We start from the raw sequence: 26,045 nt of genomic DNA, 5'->3' as shown, positions 1-26,045 counted from the left end.
TAATGGTTCGAGCGTTGGACTAGTAACAAAGGTTGCAAGATCGAATCCCAGAGCTGACAAGGTAAAAAAAAAAAATCTGTCGTTCTGCCCCTGAACAAGGCAGTTAACCCACTGTTCCTAGGCCATCATTGAAAATAAGAATTTGTTCTTAACTGACTTGCCTAGTTTAATAAAGGTAAAATAAATAAATAAAATAAACTTGTGATTTAGATCAACACTTGGGTGAACTGTTGGAATCATGGAAAAATGATTATTCTAATTCTATAGCTAGAAGATAATAGTGGACACTTTGAATACAGTGTTGTTTGACAGGACACAAAAATACCAGGGAGGAGTTAGTGTCAGGGTAGGAACCAAAGTGATGGTCAGTGTTTCTTTGGGTAACCTATAATCTCTCTCTTAGCTAATTGCCTATAATTTCCACCTGTTGTCTATTCCTTTGCACAACAGCATGTGAAATTTGTCAATCAGTGTTGCTTCCTAAGTGGACAGTTTGATTTCACAGAAGTGTGATTGACTTGGAGTTACATTGTGTTGTTTAAGTGTTCCCTTTATTTTTTTGAGCAGTGTATTTTTGTAGGTCAGGAGTGTCAGTATAGCCTTTTCTGTGCTGTAGTGTAGACTAGTCAACAAAATCGTTTTATTTTTGAGTGCAGAAAGGTCTTCCAAACAAAATTACAGGTATTGTATTAAGTCAATATTGATTGACTATATTTTTTTCCCCTCCAGACTTCCAGCTACTGACTCCTGTCGTTCCCCGTGAGCAGCAGGAGTGGAGCCCCAGTCTAGAGCAGGAGGACCCAGAACCCACACACATTAAAGAGGAACAACAGGAGCTCAGACTCAGTCAGGAGGACTCACCTCAGCCCTCACATCTTTACCAAAACCAAACTGTGGATGATGGAGAGATGAGCGCTCTACCTATCATCATAACTGAGGAGATCAAAACAGATCCTGATGGAGAGGACTACAGAGTACCACAACCAACCAGTGATCAGCCCCTTTCAGTTCATCCAGACTACTCTGCTGCAGTGGAGAAGCCATATCAGTGTAAACAATGTGGCAACAGCTTCACACGTAAGGGACACTTGACCATTCATTCAAGGACACACACGGGAGAGAACCCCTATCAGTGCAAACAATGTGGCAAAAGGTTTAACCAGAAGAGTAACTTGACCATCCACACAAGGGTACACACAGGAGAGAATCCCTATCAGTGCAAACAATGTGGCAAAATGTTTAACCAGAAGGGACACTTGACCGTTCATTCAAGGATACATACAGGGGAGAGACCATATCAGTGCAAAGACTGTGACAAAGCATTCAACCAGAAGATAGAATTGACATTGCATATGAGAGCTCATACAGGAGAGAGACCATATATCTGTCCTGTATGCAAGAAAGGTTACATCGCATTAAGCTATTTAAGACTTCATCAGCGTGTTCACACAGGGGAGAAATCTTACCAGTCCAAATAATGTGGCAAATGCTTTGGTTATAAAGGAAGCTTGAAGTCTCATATGAGCACTCACACAAAAGCTTCAGCCTGAAGTGAGAACAACAAATGATTACTCACTTTAATTTCTTGTTACATCCAACTTGTAAATAATAATTATATTTCCTGCCACTTGACAACAAAACAAATGTAGTTGTGTGCTAAAGGTTTTTTTTTTTTTCAATTTATGTTTTCAGGTTGGACTTTAGGATGTATAGCACTTTAGCACGTTGGAGGCAGCGATTTGTGTCACCTCGTTAGTCAGTATGTGTTACACCTGTGCTGGCCCTTGTGCTATTTAAGAGTGGCTGGCCCAGTGCTTCTGTTGCCTTGAAATGTGGACGTTCGGTCAACACCTTTTTAGTTGGCTCTCCCTATTTCATTTATAGAAAATGTTTCATTTGTCTGATCTTCCCTGTATTTGTTTTGCTCAACTTTTTGGTTTGTTTCCTGTCTTTTAAGTTTGGTGTGGGTTTTTCTTGTGTTGGCCTCTTCTTGGGCAATTTTAGTGGGTGCTCATGGTGGGTGGCATTTACGTTCCAGTTGTTGTGACTAGTCAACTTTCAGTGGATACCCCAACGAGTGTCTTTCAGAACCCCTCGTAAAACCCTGCCTGTTTTTGTTTTGGTTGTCAGTGACTTTGTTACTTCCCCCTTCTGTTTGAGCAACGTTATGTGGTTTTGTAGCTCAGGAAAGTAACAATGTGCGTGTGGAGTGTAAAGCATCACTCTATCCAATTTGTAAGGTCATTGTAAGCCCAGGTGAAAAGTGATTGCATCAGTTTGATTGGTGTTTTCCAATCACATGATAGGTCATAGCCAGGTGCACTGCGGTTCAGCCTAATCAAACTCCCTCACTGCTGTATCTAGCACAGAGCACACATTTGGATTTCTGAACAACGAGTTCTTATTGTTTAACAATAACACAGGATATTTGGGCCACTATCTTCTATCTGTACTGATGTTAGAATATTGAAGTAGCCTATTACATATTTGACAATCTATATAATGCAGCAAATAATTTGTTGTAATAAAGTACTTAAAAAAAAATGGATGCCATTCATATTGGAGGATGTATTAAACCTGCCTATCGGCTCTATTTCCCGCCTCCTACCCCAACCCTATCCTGACCCATTAGGCAGATGGGAATGTATCTGGGCCTGTTTTCATGAAGCATCTTGGATGAGTGCTAATCTAGGATCAGATCACTCCTGTCCGTTCATTATAATTGAAAAAGCTAAACTTATCCTAGATCAGCACTCCTACATTGAAACGCTTTGGGAACACAACCCCTGACCCTGTGTTACTGTTTAGGATCAACATTTACCTCCTCCCAGTTGGTGCATCAAAGACATTACAATATGAAGATGGGTAGAAACTGCTTCTCCAATAAAAATCCCGATCACACTTGTAGGCGATGCAATGGCGACATTGTGAATGCGCAGAAACGTCATTGGGTCTTACGGTCGCACCGCCACGAACTGCGCATGTGCAAATCAAAGGCACTCTTTTGAAATAAAGTTGTTTTTGACAAATTAAAACGTGTCAGTTTGTTACTTTCACAAGGTTGGAGTAATAGCATGTTCAATTACTTATTACAATGACTCAAATCTAGTTTGTGCCTTTTAGATTTAGAGAAAATGAAAAACAGAAAATGCTCTACAGGAATGGAGTCCATCTGAATCATCTTGGCTCCTGGACTCTGTCCACACATTTCAAGGATGCGTTGAGACGATGACTTTGATCCAAGCACAGCTCAGTTAAGCCCTACCATTTTGTCACTGAGTTGTCATAATGCTGCAGCAAATGTACATTATCCCAATGGTGTTTGCAGACACAATGTAAGTAACCTAATTCATGTCCCCCTAACTGCCCTGAACGCCTCTGTTGATCCTACAGTTATTGTATGCAGTAACCATGTGCCTATGAACAGGAGTTCTACTGCTAGCACTGAGGCAGTGTGCCCTAGTAGGAAGTTCACTCAGCTCAAACATAATGAGCCCACATTAACATCTGTAAGCTAAGAAACATGGTTCATGAAATCAATAACTTGCTAGTAACAGATGGAATTCATATCTCTGAAACTGGTTCATGAAATCAATAACTTGCTAGTAACAGATGGAATTCATATCTCTGAAACTCACTGAAATAAAACATTTGATGATACAGTGGTAGAAATACATGGTTATAACATTTACAGAAAAGACCAAATGCCAATGGTGGAGGTGTTGCTGTTTATATTCTGAACCACATTTCTTTAAAGCTTAGAGAGGATCTCACGTTAAATACTGTTGAAGTAATATGGCTACAGGTTCATCTGCTTAACCTAAAGCCCATTCTGGTGGGAAGCTGCTATAGACCACCAAGTGCTAATAGGATCTGGATAATGTGTGTGAAATGCTTGATAATATATATGTGATATCAACAGAGAGGTATATTTTCTGGGTAATTTAAATATTGACTTGCTTTCATTAAGTTGCTCACTCAAGAAAAAGCTTCAAACTAACCAGTGCTTGCAGCCTGGTTCAGATTATCAGTCAACCTACCAGGGTAGTTACAAACAGCACAGGAATGAAATCGTCAACATATATTGATCACATCTTTACTAAAGCTGTAGAAATTTGCTTTAAAGCAGTATTGAAATCCATTGGATGTAGTGATCACAATAAAGTAGCCATATCTAGGAAAACCAACATTTCAAAGGCTGTGCCTAGTAGTGTATGAGGTCATACAATGTGTAGTGATTCTTATGTTGATGATGTAAATAACATTTGCTGGTCTGTGGTGTTTAATGAGGAGCAACCAGACGCTCCACTTGACATATTTATAAAATTGCTTATTCCAGTTACTAATAAGCAATAACCCATTAAGACAATGACTGTAAAAACTGTTAAATCCCTGGAGTTTGAGTGAAGAATTAAAAAATTGTAGGGTTGAGAGCGATGAGCCAAAAGTAATGGCAAATAAATCTGGCTGCACAACCGATTGGCAAACATACTGCAAATTGAGAAATCATATTACTGAACAGAATTTAAACAAGAAACCATACTATGAAACACAGACAAAAGTATATAAAGAATAATAGTAAAAAGCTTTGGAGCACCTTAAATTAAATTTTGGACAAAAAGGTCAACTTGGCTCCATCATTCATTAAAACATATGGCTCACACTAGTTTTGTCCCATGGAATAAATGTTGTGGATCTTAATGTTTTTCCTCATAATCCTGGACTATCGGACCACCATTTTATTACGTTTGCAATTGCAACAAATAATCTGCTCAGACCCCAACCAAGGACCATCAAAAGTCGTGCTATAAATTCACAGACAACACAAAGATTCCTTGATGCCCTTCCAGACTCCCTCTGCCTACCCAAGGACGCCAGAGGACAAAAATCAGTTAACCACCTAACTGAGGATCTCGATTTAACCTTGCGCAATACCCTAGATGCAGTTGCACCCCTAAAAACTAAAAACATTTCTCATAAGAAACTAGCTCCCTGGTACACAGAAAATACCTGAGCTCTGAAGCAAGCTTCCAGAAAATTGGAACGGAAATGGCGCCACACCAAACTGGAAGTCTTCCGACTAGCTTGGAAAGACGGTACCGTGCAGTACCGAAGAGCCCTTACTGCTGCTCGATCATCCTATTTTTCTAACTTAATTGAGGAAAATAAGAACAATCCGAAATTCCTTTTTGATACTGTCGCAAAGCTAACTAAAAAGCAGCATTCCCCAAGAGAGGATGACTTTCACTTTAGCAGTGATAAATTCATGAACTTCTTTGAGGAAAAGATTCTGATGATTAGAAAGCAAATTACAGACTCCTCTTTAAACCTGCGTATTCCTCCAAACCTCAGTTGTCCTGAGTCTGCACAACTCTGCCAGGACCTAGGATCAAGAGAGACGCTCAAGTGTTTTAGTACTATATCTCTTGACACAATGATGAAAATAATCATGGCCTCTAAACCTTCAAGCTGCATACTGGACCCTATTCCAACTAAACTACTGAAAGAGCTGCTTCCTGTGCTTGGCCCTCCTATGTTGAACATAATAAACGGCTCTCTATCCACTGGATGTGTACCAAACTCACTAAAAGTGGCAGTAATAAAGCCTCTCTTGAAAAAGCCAAACCTTGACCCAGAAAATATAAAAAACTATGTACGGACCTCGCTTTGTGCACGGGGGCATTGTCGTGCTGAAATAGGAAAGGGCCTTCCCTAAATTGTTGCCACAAATTTGGAAGCATAGAATCGTCTAGAATATCATTGTATGCTGTAGCGTTAAGATTTCCCTTCACTGGAACTAAGGGGCCTAGCCCGAACCATGAAAAACAGCCCCACACCATTATTCCTCCACTAAACTTTACAGTTGGCACTATACATTGGGGCAGGCAGCATTCTACTGGCATCCACCAAACCCAGATTCGTCCTTAAGACTTCCAGATAGTGAAGTGCGATTCATCACTCCAGAGAATGCGTTTCCACTGGTCCAAACTCCAATGGCGGCATTGCGCATGGTGATCTTAGGCTTGTGTGCGACTGCTCGGCCATGGAAACCCTTTTCATGAAGCTCCAGAGGCAGTTTGGAACTCGGTAGTGAGTGTTGCAACTGTGGACAGATTATTTGTATGCGTTACGCGCTTTAGCCCTCGGCGGTCCGGTTCTGTGAGCTTGTGTGGCCTACCACTCGGCGGTCCCGTTCTGTGAGCTTGTGTGGCCTACCCCTCGGCGGTCCCGTTCTGTGGGCTTGTGTGGCCTACCACTCGGCGGTTCAGTTCTGTGAGCTTGTGTGGCCTACCACTCGGCGGTCCGGTTCTGTGAGCTTGTGTGGCCTACCACTCGGCGGTCCGGTTCTGTGAGCTTGTGTGGCCTACCACTCGGCGGTCCCGTTCTGTGAGCTTGTGTGGCCTACCACTCGGCGGTCCCGTTCTGTGGGCTTGTGTGGCCTACCACTCGACGGTTCAGTTCTGTGAGCTTGTGTGGCCTACCACTCGGCGGTCCGGTTCTGTGAGCTTGTGTGGCCTACCACTCGGCGGTCCGGTTCTGTGAGCTTGTGTGGCCTACCACTCGGCGGTCCCGTTCTGTGAGCTTGTGTGGCCTACCACTCGGCGGTCCCGTTCTGTGGGCTTGTGTGGCCTACAACTCGACGGTTCGGTTCTGTGAGCTTGTGTGGCCTACCACTCGGCGGTCCGGTTCTGTGAGCTTGTGTGGCCCACCACTCGGCGGTCCCGTTCTGTGAGCTTGTGTGGCCTACCACTCGGCGGTCCCGTTCTGTGAGCTTGTGTGGCCTACCACTCGGCGGTCCCGTTCTGTGAGCTTGTGTGGCCTACCACTCGGCGGTCCCGTTCTGTGAGCTTGTGTGGCCTACCACTCGGCAGTCCCGTTCTGTGAGCTTGTGTGGCCTACCACTCGGCGGTCCCATTCTGTGAGCTTGTGTGGCCTACCACTCGGCGGTCCCGTTCTGTGAGCTTGTGTGGCCTACCACTCGGCGGTCCCGTTCTGTGAGCTTGTGTGGCCTACCACTCGGCGGTCCCATTCTGTGAGCTTGTGTGGCCTACCACTTGGCGGCTGAGTCTTTGTTGCTCCTATATGTTTCCACTTCACAATAACAGCACTTTCAATAGACTGGGGCAGCTCTAGCAGGGCAGATATTTGTTGGAAAGGTGTCATCCTATGAGCTCTTCAGTAAGGTCATTCTACTGCCAATGTGTGTCTATGGAGATTGCATGGCTTTGTGCTCGATTTTATACACCTGTCAGCAATGGGTATGGCTGAAACAGCCAAATCCACTCATTTGAAGGGGTGTCCATATACTCATGTATATATAGTGTATCTAAGATGTCATCAGCGTGTTTCACAGGGGAGATCTCTTACCAGTGCAAACCATGTGGCAAATACTTTAGTTTGAAAGGAAACTAAGTCTTATATGATCACTCACAAAAGGGGTTACATAAAAGCTTAACCTGAAGTCTGTAAACTGAATCTAGCTCTGACTCAGGGACCTTACCCTCCAGGATACTGCTGGCTACAGGAAGTCCTCGCGGCTGTCTACAACAGAGCACACACGCCTGTTCTCCGTTTTGACGACATGCTCTAGTTGCTTGCCTGGATGGCAAATTCAGCTCAAACTTCTCTCAGTTCATTGACGGCCTCCGAACGTGGTTTGACGTGCTCCAAGCCAGCAAGTGGCGCTAATGTAATGCAGTCTTACACCGTTCGCGGTTGATGAATAGAAAACACAGCACGTGACATTGTTGTTTACAAAGGTATCTACTAGGTAGCGTAAACCCGCTAGGCTGAAGCAGACAGATGTTTCAACATTTATTTGATAAAACAAACAGTTAGACTTTCATTGTCCTCGCCAATATGTCCAAACTACAGTTGCTGAATGTGTTCCTTACCGAGCGTTTGTCGGCGGCTGCTGTGGAGATATTCGGGGCCGTAGAGAAGACTATAGCAGAGTATCGGGAAGAAATCTTCCGTTCAGCAAAGGAGAACGAGCGTCTACGGAGGGAGATGGACATGATTATCAAATCAGAGATACAGTTATACAGAACAGGTCTGTAGCGAGTTAACGTATAACTAACTATATTTTACTTGTAGAATAATGGTACTAGACACTTTATGTGGCACGTTGTGCAATTCTCACCCTGGCCGCAACTTTGGGGAGTAATCATTAGTGCAAACAGATGCAACATTTGAATTTATATTAAACAAATTCAGGTAGATTCCTTTCCGTTTTGTTCCGTTTGCTTCCGTCTAAGAAACGTTTTGCAACAGAATCAGCGTAAGATATACACCCCTGGTGTGCCAACGTTGCTTCATTGAATCACGTACTGTAGTGTAGACAGAAAGGGGTGCAACGTTGAATTTAACGGAAACGGAACGAATAGTTGAAAAAGTTAGGATTATGGTGGCCAGAGGGCGGTTACCATATGGTGATGGACGACTTTTTTGCGATTTCTGACTGAGAGAATTGGATTAACCTGCCCGGGTTGAACCGCTAGCCCGGGCTACTCAAATCGAATGGTAATCTGCGCGGCTCGGTCATATTGTCAAAAATTGATCATGGCGCATCATTCAGGAACATTCAACATCTCTTCACCATGAAATATGAAGTACCAGTCAAAAGTTTGGAGACACCTACACATTCAAGGGTTTTTCTTTAATTTTTACTATTTTCTACATTGTGAAATTACACATATGGAATCATGTAGTAACCAAAAAAAGTATTAAGCAAATCAAAATATATTTGAAATTCTTCAAAGTAGCCACCCTTTGCCTTTATGACAGCTTTGCACACTCTTGGCATTCTCTCAACCAGCTTCATGAGGGAGTCACCTGAAATGCATTTCAATTAACAGGTGTGAATTGTTAAAAGTTCATTTGTGGAATTTACTTCCATCTTAATGCGTTTGAGACAATTGGTTGTGTTGTGACGTGACAAGGTAGGGGGGTATACAGAAGATAGCCCTATTTGGTAAGAGACCAAGTCCATATTATGGAAAAACAGTGCAAAGACAAACGACAGTCCATCATTACTTTAAGATGTGAAATGAAGGTCAGTAAATGTGGAAAATGTCAACAACTAGTGCAGTCGCAAAAACAATCAAGCGTTATGATGAAACTGGCTAGCAGGAGGACTGCCACAGGAAAGGAAGGCCCAGTGTTCCCTCTGCTGCAGAGGATAAGTTCATTACAGTTACCAGTCCAAATAAATGCTTCACAGAGTTCAAGTAACAGACACATATTAACACCAACTGTTCAGAGGAGACTGCGTGAATCAGGCCTTCATGATTGAATTGCTACAAAGAAACCACTACTAAAGGTAGATGATCTCTGCATATGTGATTCCCACCGTGAAGCATGAAAGAGGTGTGACCCTGTCGGTGACCTTCTGTAGCACAGTTGGTAGAGCATGGCGCTTGTAACGCCAGGGTAGTGGGTTCGATTCCCGGGACCACCCATACGTAGAATGTATGCACACATGACTGTAAGTCGCTTTGGATAAAAGCGTCTGCTAAATGGCATATATACTTATTTAGAATTCAAGGCAACCAGCATGGCTACCACAGTGATACGCCATCCCATCTGGTTTGTGCTTCGTGGGACTCATTTGTTTTTCAACAGGACAATAATGCAACACACCTCCAGGCTGTGTAAGGGCTATTTTACCAAGAAGGAGAGTGATGGAGTGCTGCATCAGATGACCTGGCCTCCACAATCAACTGACCTCAACCCAGTTGAGATGGTTTGGAATGAGTTGTACCACAGAGTGGAGGAAAAGCAGCCAACAAGTGCTCAGCATATGTAGGAACTCCTTCAAGACTGTTGGAAAAGCATTCCAGGTGAAGCTGGTTGAGAGAATGCCAAGAGTGTGCAAAGCTGTCATCAAGGCAAAGGGTGGCTACTTTGAAGAATCTAAAATATATTTAGATTTGTTTAACACATTTTTGGTTACTACATTATTCCATATGTGTTATTTCATAGTATTGATGTCTTCGCTATTATTCTACGATGTAGGCTTTATTCATCGGCCAGAACGGAGCACCTGGCTCACAACCGGGAGGCAGCCCGGTTCCAAAACAAATGCAGTCAACGCTAACCCGGTACACCAGGAGCATCGAATCCCCTCGTGTTTACACATATGTATCAGGTAATACTGCCTAGCGACCAGGGGTGTGTTCAATTTGTTTGAAAGTTTGCTATGTTGCGGAACGGTTTGTCTTGTACGTTCTTTGAACCCACAACCCAACCTTATCCGTTCAATTGAACATTATTTCTAAGTTTTTATGTACTGAATGCAACCCAGGCAGATGAACTGCCACAGGCGCTTTAAAAACTAGCAAACAAAGTAGTTTTTCTACAGATTTGGGAAAAACTCAAATTTGAGCTTCTCATATCGCCCCAAATCTACTCCAGTTACTGTGTGTGGGGAGAATCAGTAATATCCAATCAGATCCTATGGCTGTCTCATAGTCACCAATGTGATATCAGCTGAACATACAGTTTATCTTTTGCATTGAAGTGTGTATCAAATCAAATCAAACTTTATTTGTCACATACACCGAATACAACATGTGCAGACTTTACCGCGAAATGCTAACTTTCAAGCCCTTCTCCCAACAGTGCAGTTCAAGAAGAGTTAAGAACATATTTCCCAAATAAACTAAAGTTTTTAAAAAATGTAAAAGTAACACAATAAAATAACAATAACGAGGCTTTATACAGGGGGTACCGGTACCGAGTCAATGTGCAGGGGTACAGGTTAGTCGAGGTAATTTGTACATGTGTGTAGGGATGAAGTGACTGCATAAATGGCTACCACTCTGAGTAGAAACTGTTTTAGAATTCGTGGGCAGTGCACCATAGGTTTGAGAAAAAGTCAACGCAAAACAGGCCCTATTCAATTCAAAAGATCTGTTTACAGGTCCACAGCAATTTGCAATTGTTTTATCATCTTTTTGTCTATCAGATTCGGTCAGACCCTATGGCTCTTTCATAGTCACCTTTGCGATAGCAGCTGGATCTGGGGCCTCATTTATAAATCGCAGGTAAAAGTTGGCATTTATAAAAACTGAAGTTGATGTGAAAATGTGCTCACATTCCCGCAAACTTTAGACCATAGAGGTCGACCGATTAATCGGAATGGCCGATTTCAAGTTTTGGACACCGATTTGGCCGATTTAAAATATATATATATATACATATATATTTTACACCTTTATTTAATCTTTATTTAACTAGGCAAGTCAGTTAAAGAACACATTCTTATTTTCAATGACAGCCTTGGAACGGTGGGTTAACTGCCTCGTTCAGGGGCAGAACGACAGATTTTTACCTTGTCAGCTCGAGGGATTCAATCTTGCAACCTTACAGTTAACTAGCCCAACGCTCTAACCACCTGATTACATTGCACTCCACAATTAGCCTGCCTGTTACACGAATGCAGTAAGCCAAGGTAAGTTGCTAGCTAGCATTAAACTTATCTTATAAAAAACAATCAATCATAATCACTAGTTAACTACACACGATTGAGGATATTACTAGTTTATCTAGCGTGTCCTGCGTTGCATATAATCGATGCGGTGCGTATCGTTGCTCCAATGTGTACCTAACCATAAACATTAATGCCTTTCTTAAAATCAATACACAGAAATATATATTTTTAAACCTGCATATTTAGCTAAAAGAAATCCAGGTTAGCAGGCAATATTCACCAGGTGAAATTGTGTCACTTCTCTTGCGTTCATTGCACGCAGAGTCAGTGTATATGCAACAGTTTGGGCCGCCTAATTTGCCAGAATTTTACGTAATTATGACATAACATTGAAGGTTGTGCAATGTAACAGGAATATTTAGACTTATAGATACCACCCGTTAGATAAAATACGTAACGGTTCCGTATTTCACTGAAAGAATAAACGTCTTGTTTTCGAGATGATAGTTTCCGGATTCTACCATATTAATGACCTAAGGCTCGTATTTCTGTGTGTTATTATGTTATAACTAAGTCTATGATTTGATAGAGCAGTCTGTGTGAGCGGTGGTAGGCAGCAGCAGGCTCGTAAGCATTCATTCAAATAGCACCTTTGTGCATTTTGCCAGCAGCTCTTTGTTGTGCTTCAAGCATTGTGCTGTTTATGACTTCAAGCCTATCAACTCCCAAGATTAGGCTGGTGTAACCAATGTGAAATGGCTAGCTAGTTAGTGGGGTGCGCGCTAATAGCGTTTCAAATGTCACTCGCTCTGAGACTTGGAGCGGCTTTTGTGGAGCGATGGGTAACGCTGCTTCGAGGCTGGCTGTTGTCGATGTGTTCCTGGTTCGAGCCCAGGTAGGAGCGAGGAGAGGGACGGAAGCTATACTGTTACACTGGCAATACTAAAGTGCCTATAAGAACATCCAATAGTCAAAGGTTAATGAAGTACAAATGGTATAGAGAGAAATAGTCCTGTAATTCCTATAATAACTACAACCTAAAACTTCTTACCTGGGAATATTGAAGACTCATGTTAATAGATACCACCAGCTTTCATATGTTCTCATGTTCTGAGCAAGGAACTTAAACGTTAGCTTTCTTACATGGCACATATTGCACTTTTACTTTCTTCTCAAACACTTTGTTTTTGCATTATTTAAACCAAATTGAACGTGTTTAATTATTTATTTGAGGCTAAATAGATTTTATTGATGTATTATATTAAGTTAAAATAAGTGTTCATTCAGTATTGTTGTAATTGTCATTATAACAAATAAATATACAAAAAAAAAAAAATTGCCGATTAATCGGTATCAGCTTTTTTTTTTTGGTCCTCCAAGAATCGGTATCGGTGTTGAAAAATCATAATCGGTCGACCTCTAATGCACACGCACATTTTCTAGTGGTTGAAGTATTGCATTGCAACTAGATTAGTATTTTGTGAAAAAGGGGCATATGATGGATGGCTTATTCATAACAAACAGGTTAATATCAAGATGCAATAATTTGCTGAGGAGGATTGAGGATTGGTGAGGAGAGGAAGTCTAATTTGTTTATCTTTGCATTTTAAAATAATTAGAAATAAGTATATTTCCTAGGCTATTATTTATTTAATTGCATAATAAAATCCTCTACTTTGGTTTCATACTCACGAGGTAGCCTATAGTCCTACAACAGTGATACCTTTAGTTCCGTCTCTAGTTTAATGAGACCCACTTCACAGCAGTCAATAGATAAGCTACAGTATTTTGCGGTATTTTGCAGTATGCCATCTGATGTGGAGCGCAGGTTATTAAGGTGTAGGTTACTTCTATAGTTTACATCTGAATACTCTAATTTAACATTTCTTCAGTAGACAATATTGGATTTATACACAACTTTTCATAACCATTGTAGAATAATTTTTTCACCTTTTCTGGGCATGCTGGGTTCATATTCCTGAAGTAGCCATAGCCTATATGCAACAAATTACCATGCGCGTCTCATTTAATTGGGCCTATTAGATACGCTATTATTTCAAGTATTTTGCTCTATACATCAGAAAGGAAGCTGGTTTATAACAAAGTCGAATTTAACAGGTGAACAGACAGTTGATATTTTGCATTGAGGTGTATGGATACCACTGTGAGTAGACACTGTTTAAAAATTCACGGGCAGTGAGTGCAGCGTAGGTTTGAGAAAAAGTTAATGCAAAACATGCCCTATTAAATTCAAACAATCTGTTTACAGGTCCACAGCCATTTGCAATTGTACAGTAAGTTTAACATTGTGCCATCCCCTCCAAAGACATTTGATCAAGTTCACTATTTCTATATCCTTTAGAAACATGCTTCGGCCTAATTCAAATACATTAAAAGTATACAGCAAATAAGGGCGTTATTGTGACCATAAAAGGTGAACGATAAGCGTCTTTCAGGCAGAGTTTTAATGCTCATCCACGAGTGCACAGTTTCAGGATGGGTCTGATTTTATAACCGTAAACATGCGTATGTATGTACGCACAAATTTAATTGTTGTGAAATTTAAGTAACATTATAAATGAGTCTGGTTTACTTATGCGGCAACCAGATAATATGAGCCTATGAGGTGTCTCGGTTTCTACACCTTCGCTGGTGTAGATGCTGCGTTCATAGCCAAGTGGGAAAGTGTTAATTACCAGCTGTGGAGTCGTAAATACGAGTTGGATGCATTCACATGCTTTGAACTCGTTGAGAAATGCAGATTGGCCAGTGGCAAACAAGCTGCTTCAACCATAATCTAAAATTACAGTTATCATGCTCACAAACAAATGGTGTAAAAACCATATTCATAGATTTTATAAATAATGTTTTGTTGCATTTACTGGCCAAAAATGCCATTCTCAAGATGATTATCTTAATGTGTGACATCAGGTTCAGCATGTGGGATAAGTCGGAGCTTGGGACGATAGATGAGTTTCCAACTAGTATTTACCAGTTGAAGGGACGTTTTTCCCTGTCGTATGTGGTAAATATCATCTTCCCATTTGGTTATGAACAAAGCAAGACCAGTCTTCTTCTAAAGTGGGATTTTAGGGCAGACAGCGTCAGTCATCCAAAATGCACTCAGAACCAGGTCTCCAGCCAGTACTCTGTGTAGCCCCTCGTCCATGACATCATTCAATCCTAAGAGGTGTTCAGCTGCAGATATGATATCGATCAATCATGAGTTCTTATCCACTCCAGCAGTGCAGTTTATAACCATAGCGATAAATGCCAAAGTCCACCTTTTTCACAACGAGGGTATCTGGACCCTGCACCTGGCGAACGGCACCCACAGGACTAGACTATGGTGTCTCCGCCATGGCAACCGACCCACTAGCACTTTCTTTCACTCTTTTGGCTGCATCGGCATAAGAAACACTGGACAGCTCTTATCCTGGAAATCTCTGCCTCCTTCACCCTTAAAGATGGTCCTTCTGTGGCTCAGTTGGTAGAGCATGGCGCTTGTAACGCCAGGGTAGTGGGTTCGTTTCCCGGGACCACCCATACGTAGAATGTATGCACACATGACTGTAAGTCGCTTTGGATAAAAGCGTCAGCTAAATGGCATATATTATTATTATTATTATATATTATTATTAAAGGGAATTCAGGGAGCTCATTTTCATGTTTCCCATCAGTGTAGACAAGACAACAAATCATCTTGTTTTTTTTGCACAGACAGGCCTTCCAAGTAAAAGTACAGATTTTGTATTAAGATAAGTCAATATTGATTGAATATATTTTTTTCCTTCCAGACTTCCAGCTACTCACTCCCTCTGTTCCCCCTGAGCAGCAGAACTGTGAGCAGGAGTGGAGCCCCAGTCTGGGGCAGGAGGTCCCAGAACCCACACAGATTAAAGAGGAACATCAGGAGTTCAGACTCAGTCAGGAGGACCCACCTCAGCCCTCACATCATTACCAAAACCAAACTGTGGATGATGGAGAGAGGAGCGCTCGACCTATCATCATAACTGAAGAGATCAAAATAGAACCTGATGTAGAGGACTACAGAGTACCACAACCAACCAGTGATCAGCCACTCTCAGTTCATCCAGACTGCTCTGCTACACTGGAAAAACCATATTGGTGTCAACAATGTGGCAAAAGCTTCACACGTAAGGGAAACTTGACCTTGCATTTAAAGATACACACAGGAGAGAAACCTTTTCTGTGCAAACAATGTGGAAAAAGGTTTAACCAGAAGAGCAACTTGACCATCCACACAAGGGTACACACAGGAGAGAATCCCTATCAGTGCAAACAATGTGGCAAAAGATTTAACCATAAGAGCAACTTGACCAGCCATGCAAGGATACATAGAGGAGAGAATCCATATCAATGGAAAGCTATTTAAGACTCCATCAGTGTGTTCACACGGGAGAAAACCAGTGCAAATAATGTGGCAAAAGCTTTGGTTATTTTTTAATTCATTTTTATTTAACCTTTATTTAACCAGGTAGGCAAGTTGAGAACAAGTTATCATTTACAATTGCGACCTGGCCAAGATAAAGCAAAGCAGTTCGACACATACAACAACACAGAGTTACACATGGAGTAAAACAAACATACAGTCAATAATACAGTAGAAAAATAAGTCTATATACGATGTGAGCAAATGAGGTGAGATAAGGGAGGTAAAGGCAAAAAAAGGCCATGGTGGTGAAGTAAATACAATATAGAAAGTAAAACACTGGAATGGTAGATTTGCAGTGGAAGAATGTGCGAAATAGAAATAGAAATACTGGAGTGCAAAGGAGCAAAATAAATACATACAGTAGGGGAAGAGGTAGTTGTTTGGGCTAAATTATAGATGGGCTATGTACAGGTGCAGTAATCTGTGAGCTGCTCTGACAGCTGGTGCTTAAAGCTAGTGAGGGAGATAAGTGTTTCCAGTTTCAGAGATCTTTGTAGTTCGTTCCAGTCATTGGCAGCAGAGAACTGGAAGGTGAAGCGGCCGAAGGAAGAATTGGTTTTGGGGGGGGGACCAGAGAGATATACATGCTGGAGCGTGTGCTACAGGTGGGTGCTGCTATGGTAACCAGCAAGCTAAGGGGGGACTTTACCTAGCAGGGTCTTGTAGATGACATGGAGCCAGTGGGTTTGGCGAAGAGTATGAAGCAAGGGCCAGCCAACAGGAGCGTACCGGTCGCAATGGAGAGTAGTATATGGGGCTTTGGTGACAAAATGGATGGCACTGTGATAGACTGCATCCAATTTATTGAGTAGGGTATTTGAGGCTATTTTGTAAATTACATGGATGGTCAGTTTTACGAGGGTATGTTTGGCAGCATGAGTGAAGGATGCTTTGTTTGCGAAATAGGAAGCCAATTCTAGATTTAACTTTGGATTGAAGATGTTTGATGTGAGTCTGGAAGGAGAGTTTACAGTCTATCCAGACACCTAGGTATTTGTAGTTGTCCACATATTCTAAGTCAGAACCGTTCAGAGTAGTGATGCTGGACGGGTGGGCAGGTGCAGGCAGCTATCAGTTGAAGAGCATGCATTTGGTTTTACTTGTATTTAAGAGCAGTTGGAGTCCACGGAAGGAGGGTTGTATGGCATTGAAGCTCGTCTGGAGGGTTGTTAACACAGTGTCCAAAGAAGGGCCAGAAGTATACAGAATGGTGTTGTCTGCGTAGAGGTGGATCAGAGACTCATCAGCAGCAAGAGCGACATCATTGATGTATACAGAGAAGAGAGTCGGCCCAAGAATTGAACCATGTAGCACCCATAAAGACTGCCAGAGGCCCGGACAAAAGGACCTCCGATTTGACACTGAACTCCATCAGAGAAGTAGTTAGTGAATCAGGCGAGGCAATCTAATGAGAAACCAAGGCTATCGAGTCTACCGATGAGGATGTGGTGATTGACAGAGTTGAAAGCCTTGGCCAGGTCAATGAATACGGCTGCACAGTATTGATTCTTTTCGATGGTGGTTAAGATATCGTTTAGGACCTTGGCTGAGGTGCACCCATGACCAGCTCTGAAACCAGATTGCATAGCGGAGAAGGTGCGGTGGGATTCGAAATGGTCGGTAATCTGTTTGTTGACTTGGCTTTCAAAGACCTTAGAAAGGCAGGGTAGGATAGATATAGGTCTGTAGCAGTTTGGGTCAAGAGTGTTCCTCCCTTTGAAGAGGGGGATGACCGCAGCTGCTTTCCAATCTTTGGGAATCTTAGATGACACGAAAGAGAGGTTGAACAGGCTAGTAATAGGGGTTGCAACAATTTTGGCAGATCATTTTAGAAAGAAAGGGTCCAGATTGTCGAGCCTGGCTGATTTGTAGGGTACAGAATTTGCAGCTCTTTCAGAACATCAGCTGACTGGATTTGGGAGAAGGGGAAATGGGAAAGGCTTGGGCGAGTTGCTGTGGGGGGTACAGTGCTGTTGACCGGGGTAGGAGTAGCCAGGTGGAAAGCATGGCCAGCCGTAGAAAAATGCCTGTTGAAATTCTCAATTATAGTGGATTTATCGGTGGTGACATAGTTTCCTATCCTCAGTGCAGTGGGCAGCTGGGAGGAAGGGTTCTTATTCTCCATGGACTTTACGGTGTCCCAGAACTTTTTTGAGTTTGTGTTGCAGGAAGCAAATTTCTGCTTGAAAAAGCTAGCCTTGGCTTTTCTAACTGCCTGTGTATATTGGTTTCTATCTTCCCTGAAATGTTGCATATCATGAGGCCTGTTCGATGCTAATGCAGAACGCCGTAGGATGTTTTTGTGTTGGTTAAGGGCAGTCGGGTCTGGAGAGAACCAAGGGCTATATCTGTTCCTGGTTCTGCATTTCTTGAATGGGGCATGCTTATTTAAGATGGTTATTTCTTTAAATAACCAGGCATCATCTATTGACAGGATGAGGTCAGTATCCTTCCAGGATACCCCGGCCAGGTCGATTAGAAAGGCCTTCTCGCTGAAGTGTTTCAGGGAGTGTTTGACAGTGATGAGTGGAGGTTGTTTGACCGCTGACCCATTACGGATGCAGGCAATAAGGCAGTGATCACTGAGATCTTGGTTGAAAACAGCAGAGGTGTATTTAGAGTGCAAGTTGGTTAGGATGATATCTATGAGGGTGCCCGTGTTTACGACTTTGGGGTGGTGCCTGGTAGATTCATTGATCATTTGTGTGAGATTGAGGGCATCAAGCTTAGATTGTAGGATGGCCGGGGTGTTAAGCATGTTCCAGTTTAGGTCACCTAGCAGCACGAGCTCTGAAGATAGATTGGGGGCAATCAGTTCACATATGGTGTCCAGAGCACAGCTGGGGGCAGAGGGTGGTCTATAGCAGGCGGCAACGGTGAGAGACTTGTTTATAGAGAGGTGGATTTTTAGAAGTAGAAGTAACATTTTTTGGGGTACAGACTTGGATAGTAGGACAGAACTCTGCAGGCTATCTCTGCAGTAGATTGCAACACCGCCCCCTTTGGCCGTTCTATCTTGTCTGAAAATGTTGTAGTTAGGGATGGAGATTTCAGAGTTTTTGGTAGTCTTCCTAAGCCAGGATTCAGACACTGCTAGGACATCCGGGTTGGCAGAGTGTGCTAAAGCAGTGAATAAAACAAACTTGGGGAGGAGGCTTCTAATGTTGACATGCATGAAACCAAGGCTATTATGGTTACAGAAGTTATCAAAAGAGAGCGCCTGGGGAATGGGAGTGGAGCTAGGCACTGCAGGGCCTGGATTCACCTCTACATCACCAGAGGAGGAGTAGGATAAGGGTACGGTTAAAAGCTATGAGAATTGGTCGTCTAGGACGTCCGGAACAGAGAGTAAAAGGAGGTTTCTGGGGGCGATAAAATAGCTTTAAGGTATAATGTACAGACAAAGGTATGGTAGGATGTGAATACAGTGGAGGTAAACCTAGGCATTGAGTGATGATGAGAGAGATATTGTTAATATTGTTATAAACAGCCATACATCACATATGAGCACTCACATTAAAGGGCATACATTATATTACTGCAGTGAGTACAGCAAAAGCTTCAGCCTGAAGTGAAAGTGAAAACAACATTATACTTTGTGTCGTTGTGGATTTCTTCTCACATCCAACTTGTAAATGTAATGTTATGTTCTGTTTTCTGGCACTTGACGACAAAACAAATTGAGTTGTGAAAATCCTCAGTCAGTATTAGATTTCTTAGCTGAAACTAGCTCTCACTTTCAGAGACCTACAGTGCATTCGGACAGTATTCAGACTTTTCCCATGTTGTTATGTTACAGCCTTATTCTAAAATGGATTACATTGTTTTTCCCCTCATCAATCTACACACAATACCCCATAATGACAAAGCAAAAACATTTGTTTCAAAATTTTAGCAAATGGATCTCTCTGTACTTTGCTCCGTTCAGCTTTGCCTCGATCCTGACTAGTCTCCCAGTCCCTGCCACTGAAAAACATCCCCACAGCATGATGCTGCCCACAACCATGCTTCACCGAAGGGATGGTGCCAGGTTTCCTCCAGATGTGACACTTGGCATTCAGGTCAAAGATTTCAATCTTGGTTTCATCAGACCTGAGACTCTTGTTTCTCATGGTCTGATAGTCTTTTAGGTGCCTTTTGGCAAACTCCAAGCAGGCTGTCATGTGCCTTTCACTGAGGAGTGGCTTCCGTCTGACCACTCTACCATAAAAGCCTAATTGGTGGAGTGCTGCAGAGATGGTTGTCCTTCTGGAAGGGTCTCCCATCTCCACAGAGTGACTATCGGGTTCTTGGTCACCTCCCTGACTAAAGCCCTCCTCCCCGGATTGCTCAGTTTGGTCGGGCGGCCAGCGCTAGGAAGAGTCTTGGTGGTTCCAAACTTCTTCCATTTAAGAATGCTGGAGGCCACTGTGTTGTTGAGGACCTTCAATGGAGCAGAAATGTTTAGTATTCTTCCCTAGATCCGTGCCTTGACACAACCCTTTCTCGGAGCTCTACGGACAATTCCTTCTACCTCATGGCTTGGTTTTTGCTCTGACATGCACTGTCAACTGTGGGATCTTATATAGACAGGTGTGTGCCTTTCCAAATCATGTCCTATCAATTGAATTGTAGAAGTTGTAGAAACATCAAGGATGATCAATTGAAACCGGATGCACCCGAGCTCAATTCCCAGTCTCATAGCAAAGGGTCTGAATACAGTATCTGTTTTATATTTTGAATACATTTGCAAACATTTTCTAAACTGTTTTTGCTTTGTCATTATGGGGTATTGTGTGTAGTTTGCTGAGAATTATTTTTTTAAACTCGATTTTAGAATAAGGCTGCAATGTAACAAAATGTGGAAAAAGTGGAGGACACAACTGGCTTCAGGAAGGCCTCACCATATCATTTGAGGAAAACTTTCTCTCTGTATTTGTGTTTTTTGTTTTTAATGCGTTGGTTGTTTCGTGTAAAGAAGAAGGAAGTCCTCACCACTGTATCTAGCACAGAGCACACATTTGGATTTCTAAATAGGAGTTCTTATTCAATTGTTTAACAATGACACACAGGATATTTGGGCCACTACCTTCTATTTGTACCAACGGCTGCATGTTAGAATATTGAAGGATTCTATCACATCTGTGTTGACAGTTAATAATGCAGCAAATCATTTGTTTTAATAAAGTAGTTTTTTCAATAGATGTCATAATGAAACGCTCTTTTTTGCTGTTGAACATGATTTCTGTGATGGTTCATATTAGGCAGGTTTAATACATCCTCTATCAGTTCTATTTCTTGCCTCTTACCCTCAACCCTATCCTGAACCGTTTTCATAAAGTGTCTGAGCTGAGGGCCGATCTAGAATCAGTTCGCCCCTGCCCATTCATTATAATTGAAAATCGAAACTAGATCAGCACTCCCAATCAGATGCTTCGGATCCGATTCCGATTTAGGAAATGATGCCTTTTTTACGCCCTTCTCAGTAGTTGGTATTCAGACTTACCATATGAAGGTGCATAATGGGCTTTGCAGGTGTGATTATTTTGTGTGCGCTGAATAAATGTAATTCAACCACTAAAATCCGCTGGCCAACAGATGTTCTCATTGAGTTTTAATTCAGAAAGGTTTTCAGGTCATTTATCTTAAGCCGTGATCCCTTTAAATACAGTGTATCTTCAATTAGAATGTTGTCGACAGACTAGAATACATTGAGAGAACGAGTTCAGAAATGGTTCAGAAAATAGGGGTAAATGAAAGAACGCCATCTAAATGTGTTTTTTTTTAAATCCATATCCCTATTTTCTGAACCCGTTCTCTCGATGTATTCTAGTCTGTCGACAAAATTCTAAATATTGCGCCATGGGTTTGGTTCAAACTGTTACGGCTCAGTCTGTGCCTCAGCACCATAACGATTGAATTAGCCTGCATCAATTTTTTGGGTAACACTTTACTTGACACCTAGCATCATAACGCGTTATGACACGGTCATATTCATGTCAAAATATGCCATAACAGCTGACATAACTTGTCATAACCTGTCCATAATATCGTCGTAACACTGCCATGACACATATTTACACCTGTTGTGACACATTGCGTTATTTTATGGCTGGTGAAGACGCCTACATAAGAGTATCAAAATCTAAATGTATTCAAATGTGTTTTTTTTTGCAGAATCTCCCCGCGGCCATGTTTAATCATTTCAGTCGCCCAAACTCATATTCCTTATATGAATAGGCACCTTTAATTAGCAATATTTTTGGCTCATATGATTTAAAAACAACATGTCATCTGGAGTAGGCTGCGCCATAAGTTAGACCGTAAAATGGAGATTGGACTCGAGTTAATCAATGTGATTTGTCCATAAATATACAGGTATACCTCTCAATGGTTGCAGAATCTTGTCTATTTTTGCTAACTTTTTATTGAAATTTCTTGTGGTAAATTAATTGATATCTTTAAGGATATGAATATCAAGTATGTCTACTTCACCATCAGGCCATTTTATAGGTAAACTACAAGGTAATGTAAAAATGTGTATTTTAACACAAGGTACACTTATCATAATTGGGTTTAAGTCCAAAGAGGATAGAAAATGGATCAAGATCTTCAATGAGACTGTGTAGGGTTCCAGATGTGCGGATTTAAGAGGTCATTTTAGTTATTGACATACATTGACACTCGTTTTCAAGCCCTGGATTTCTAACCCCTAGAATTGGGGCCTTTGTGAATACAACCCCATGGCCCTAACCCTGTGTTACTGGTTAGGGTCAACTTTGACCTCCTACCAACTGGTGCCTCCTGGGACATGGTGGTTTTTCATGCAAAGGCATTAAAAAAACGTCTCGTTGTTACAGAATATACTGACTGACAACAGTTAGAAATCTAAACTAGCAATTCAGAGTATAGTCTGCTAGAAACGAAGAAGAAGACATTTTAGCTAAATTTGGTGTCGGGGGTAGGATCCACTGACTGGTTTTCCATTAAATGCTCCAAGACAGCAGGTGGCGCTATAGTAATGCAATCTGTTTTTCACCGATCGCGTTGTGTAAGGAGCACACCGTCCATCGTTGTTTACATATGTTATAGATTAGATCTGCTAGGCCAAAGCAGACAGAAGTTTCAACATTTATTTGATCGCCAATATGTCCAAACTACAGTTGCTGAATGTGTTCGTCGCCGAGCGTTTATCCGCGGCTGCTGTGGAGATATTCGGGGCCGTAGAGAAGACCGTTGCAGAGTTTCAGGAACTCATTTTATGTTCAGCAGAGGAGAACGAGCGTCTACGGAGGTTGTTGGCCATGGTTATCAAACCAGAGATAAAGTTACACAGAGTTGGTGTGTATAGCGAGCTTCAGTTGTGATACGAAATTTGTATATTTAACGTCACTAGACTAGATAATTCAGATGGCACGTTGTGATATGCGCACTCTTAGCCCAATATTATACCTTGGATCAATTATTTATTTCATTAACTAATAAGACGAGGTTTAAATAGCCAGTAGATGAGACATGTTCGTTTACAGCTGCACTAGGGTCGGACAGGCTTCCTGCATAGATTAAGACCCCGTGGAGGGATGACAATTCGGAGTACAACGCATTTCTCAACCCTGGATTGAGATACATTTTTCGAGACATATCTCGCAGAAGCCTGTCCAAATTTACTGCAGCTGTAAACATGCGGTTTGGATATGCTGGCTGAGGTCTGAAGGGCATTCCATAACGAAAGCATTTGAGAACTCATGGTCCAATGACTGTATCTATAGTAGACCCACGTGTCTCGCGTCTGAAGCTATCTACATCCTAGTTCTGATTAGACCCATTTGTCCCGCGTCTGAAGCTATCTACACTCTAGTCCCGATTAGCTAAACACATTTACAGCGCATTAGGAAAGTATTCAGACCCCTTGACGTTTTCCACATTTTGTTATGTTTCTGCCTTATTAAAAAAAAAAATTAATCCTCATCAATCTCCACACAATACCCCATAATGACAATGCGAAAAACATATCGCTGACCAGTGAACAAGAAACTATTAAATCCCGTTTTTAGATGCTACCCCCCTCTTCAAATAATGATCTAATATGGATGCCAATGTTTTGCTCTACATAGCCTATTTCCATCTGGATTTAATAGTTTTTTGTTCACTGGTCAGCGACGCAAGCGGTTTCTGCTATTTCTGTTATTCAATACGTTTCAATGGGCTTTATTAGTAAAGGCCAAAATCAATATTTTATCAAATAATTGTATGTATTTTTTGATACCTAAAGGGGTCCTACAATTAAAAATCAAATAGCTAAATGATCCATATAGTATGACCATCTTAAAACAATTCCATATGACAGCTCAGCACATTTTTTCTCTTGAACTTATTTAGGCATGCCATAACAAAGAGGTGGAATACTAATTGACTCGAGACATTTCAGCTTTTCATTTTTAGTTAATTTGTAAACTTTTCTCAAAACATAATTCCACTTTGACATTATGGGGTATTGTTTGTAGACCAATGACACAATCTCAATTTAATCTATTTTAAATTCAAGCTGTAACACAACAAAATCTGTCAAGGGGTGTGAATACTTTCTGAAGGCACTGTAGCTTTGGACTTGGGACACATGCTGCTAGTGGTCATTGGACCATGAGTTATCTCGAATGCAGTCACTATGAAATGCCCAAAGACCTCGTCACTAATTCATGAAATAATGAATGACAGGTCTAATATTGGGATAGCGTACCCTGAACATAACTTTGGTTGGCCAACATTGCTCTGTTGAATCATGCTGTAGCTAGTGTAGTAGACCATTCAACAAATCCTCTTGTTTTTAAGCACAAAGAGGCCTTACAAACAAACTATTGAATGAATATATTTGTTTCCCTCCAGACTTCCAGCTACTCACTCTAGTCATTCCCCCTGAGCAGCAGAACTGTGATCAGGAGTGGAGCCCCAGTCTGGGGCAGGATGACCCAGAACCCACACAGATTAAAGAGGAACAACAGGAGCTCAGACTCAGTCAGGAGGACCCACCTCAGCCCTCACATCTTTACCAAAACCAAACTGTGGATGATGTAGAGAGGAGCGCTCTACCTATCATCATAATTGAGGAGATCAAAACAGATCCTGATGGAGAGGACTACAGAGTAGCACAACCAACCAGTGATCAGCCCCACTCAGTTCATCCAGACTGCTCTGCTGCAATGGAGAAACTATATCAGTGTAAACAATGTGGCAACAGCTTCACACGTAAGGGACACTTGACCATCCATTCAAGGATACACACTGGGGAGAAACCTTATCAGTGCAAACAATGTGGTAGATGTTTCAATGTTAAGAGTAACCTGAAACAGCATATGAGAATACACACAGGACAGAAATCTTATCAGTGCAAAGACTGTGGCAAATGTTTCAGTCGGAAGTGTGACTTGGACAGACACACAAGGATACACACAGGGGAGAAATCTTTTCAGTGTGAAGACTGTGGCAACGCTTTCAACCAGAAGATAGAATTGACATTGCATATGAAAGTTCATAGAGGACAGAGAACATACAGCTGTCCTGTAGGCAGGAAAAGTTACATGGCATTAAGCCATTTAAGACGTCATCAGAGCGTTCACACAGGGGAGAAACTTCCATCAGTGCAAAGAATGTGACAAATGCTTTAGTTATAAAGGAAGCTTGAAGTTGCATATGAGCACTCACACAAACGGGATACATAATATCACTGCAATAAGTGCAGCAAAAGCTTCAGCCTGAAGTGAATCTGAAGTGAAAACAACTAATTATACTTTATCATTGTGGATTTCTTGTTACATCCAACTTTAAATTAATGTTCTATTTTCTGGCACTAGACAAAAAAACAAATTGAGTTGTGTGTGTGGAGGGGGAAGCATCACTCAGTGTCAGCTTTTTAAGAGGAATCTGGCTCTCACTTTCAGGGACCTACCCTCCAGGACACTGCTGGCTTCAGGATGTCCTCACCACTGTATCTAGCACAGAGCACACACTTGGATTTCTAAACAACAGGAGTTCTTATTCAATTGTTTAACAATGACATACAGGATATCTTCTATCTGTACTGATGGCTGCATGTTAGAATATTGAAGTGGCTCATCACATATGTATTGACTCAATACAGCAAATAAACTTTGTTTTAATAAAGTTGTTTATTTCAATGGA

General features: G+C 41.7%; 2 protein-coding genes and 1 long non-coding RNA gene across 11 annotated transcripts in view; 2 read left to right on the top strand and 1 right to left on the bottom strand.

The window, feature by feature from the left end:
• The window catches only part of LOC118370286 (zinc finger protein 239-like), a 4,636-nt gene extending 1,601 nt beyond the window's left edge, over nt 1-3,035 (top strand). Inside the window, exon 2 of the mRNA XM_035755242.2 lies at nt 730-3,035. Within this exon, the coding sequence (XP_035611135.1) occupies nt 730-1,478 (749 nt within the window). The 3' untranslated portion in view covers nt 1,479-3,035. The remainder of the gene's footprint in view (nt 1-729) is intronic.
• The window catches only part of LOC118370287 (uncharacterized), a 16,693-nt gene extending 8,014 nt beyond the window's left edge, over nt 1-8,679 (bottom strand). For all 8 annotated transcript variants that reach the window (XR_008095783.1, XR_008095785.1, XR_008095790.1 and 5 more), the window contains exons 1-2: nt 8,144-8,679; nt 7,896-7,998 (exon numbers count right to left, since the gene is read on the bottom strand). This is a non-coding gene — a long non-coding RNA (uncharacterized LOC118370287). The remainder of the gene's footprint in view (nt 1-7,895; nt 7,999-8,143) is intronic.
• LOC118370284 (zinc finger protein 14-like) lies at nt 7,458-26,045 on the top strand. 2 transcript variants are annotated; one of them, XM_035755238.2, is made up of 4 exons: nt 7,919-8,053; nt 10,018-10,150; nt 15,232-15,591; nt 24,753-26,045. In XM_035755238.2, the coding sequence occupies exons 2-4, from the start codon at nt 10,084-10,086 to the stop codon at nt 25,517-25,519; spliced, it is 1,194 nt and encodes a 397-aa protein (XP_035611131.1). In that variant the 5' UTR covers nt 7,919-8,053; nt 10,018-10,083; the 3' UTR covers nt 25,520-26,045. The 2 variants fall into 2 exon arrangements, with proteins under 2 accessions (XP_035611130.1, XP_035611131.1); XM_035755237.2 differs by lacking the exon at nt 10,018-10,150 and having other exon boundaries at nt 7,458-8,053.

The sequence above is a fragment of the Oncorhynchus keta genome, chromosome 37, assembly GCF_023373465.1.
Source record: "Oncorhynchus keta strain PuntledgeMale-10-30-2019 chromosome 37, Oket_V2, whole genome shotgun sequence".
Taxonomy (NCBI): Eukaryota; Metazoa; Chordata; class Actinopteri; order Salmoniformes; family Salmonidae; genus Oncorhynchus; species Oncorhynchus keta.
The sequence above is the reverse complement of the archived record's forward strand: the minus strand, read 5'-3'. Positions and strand labels throughout refer to the sequence as shown.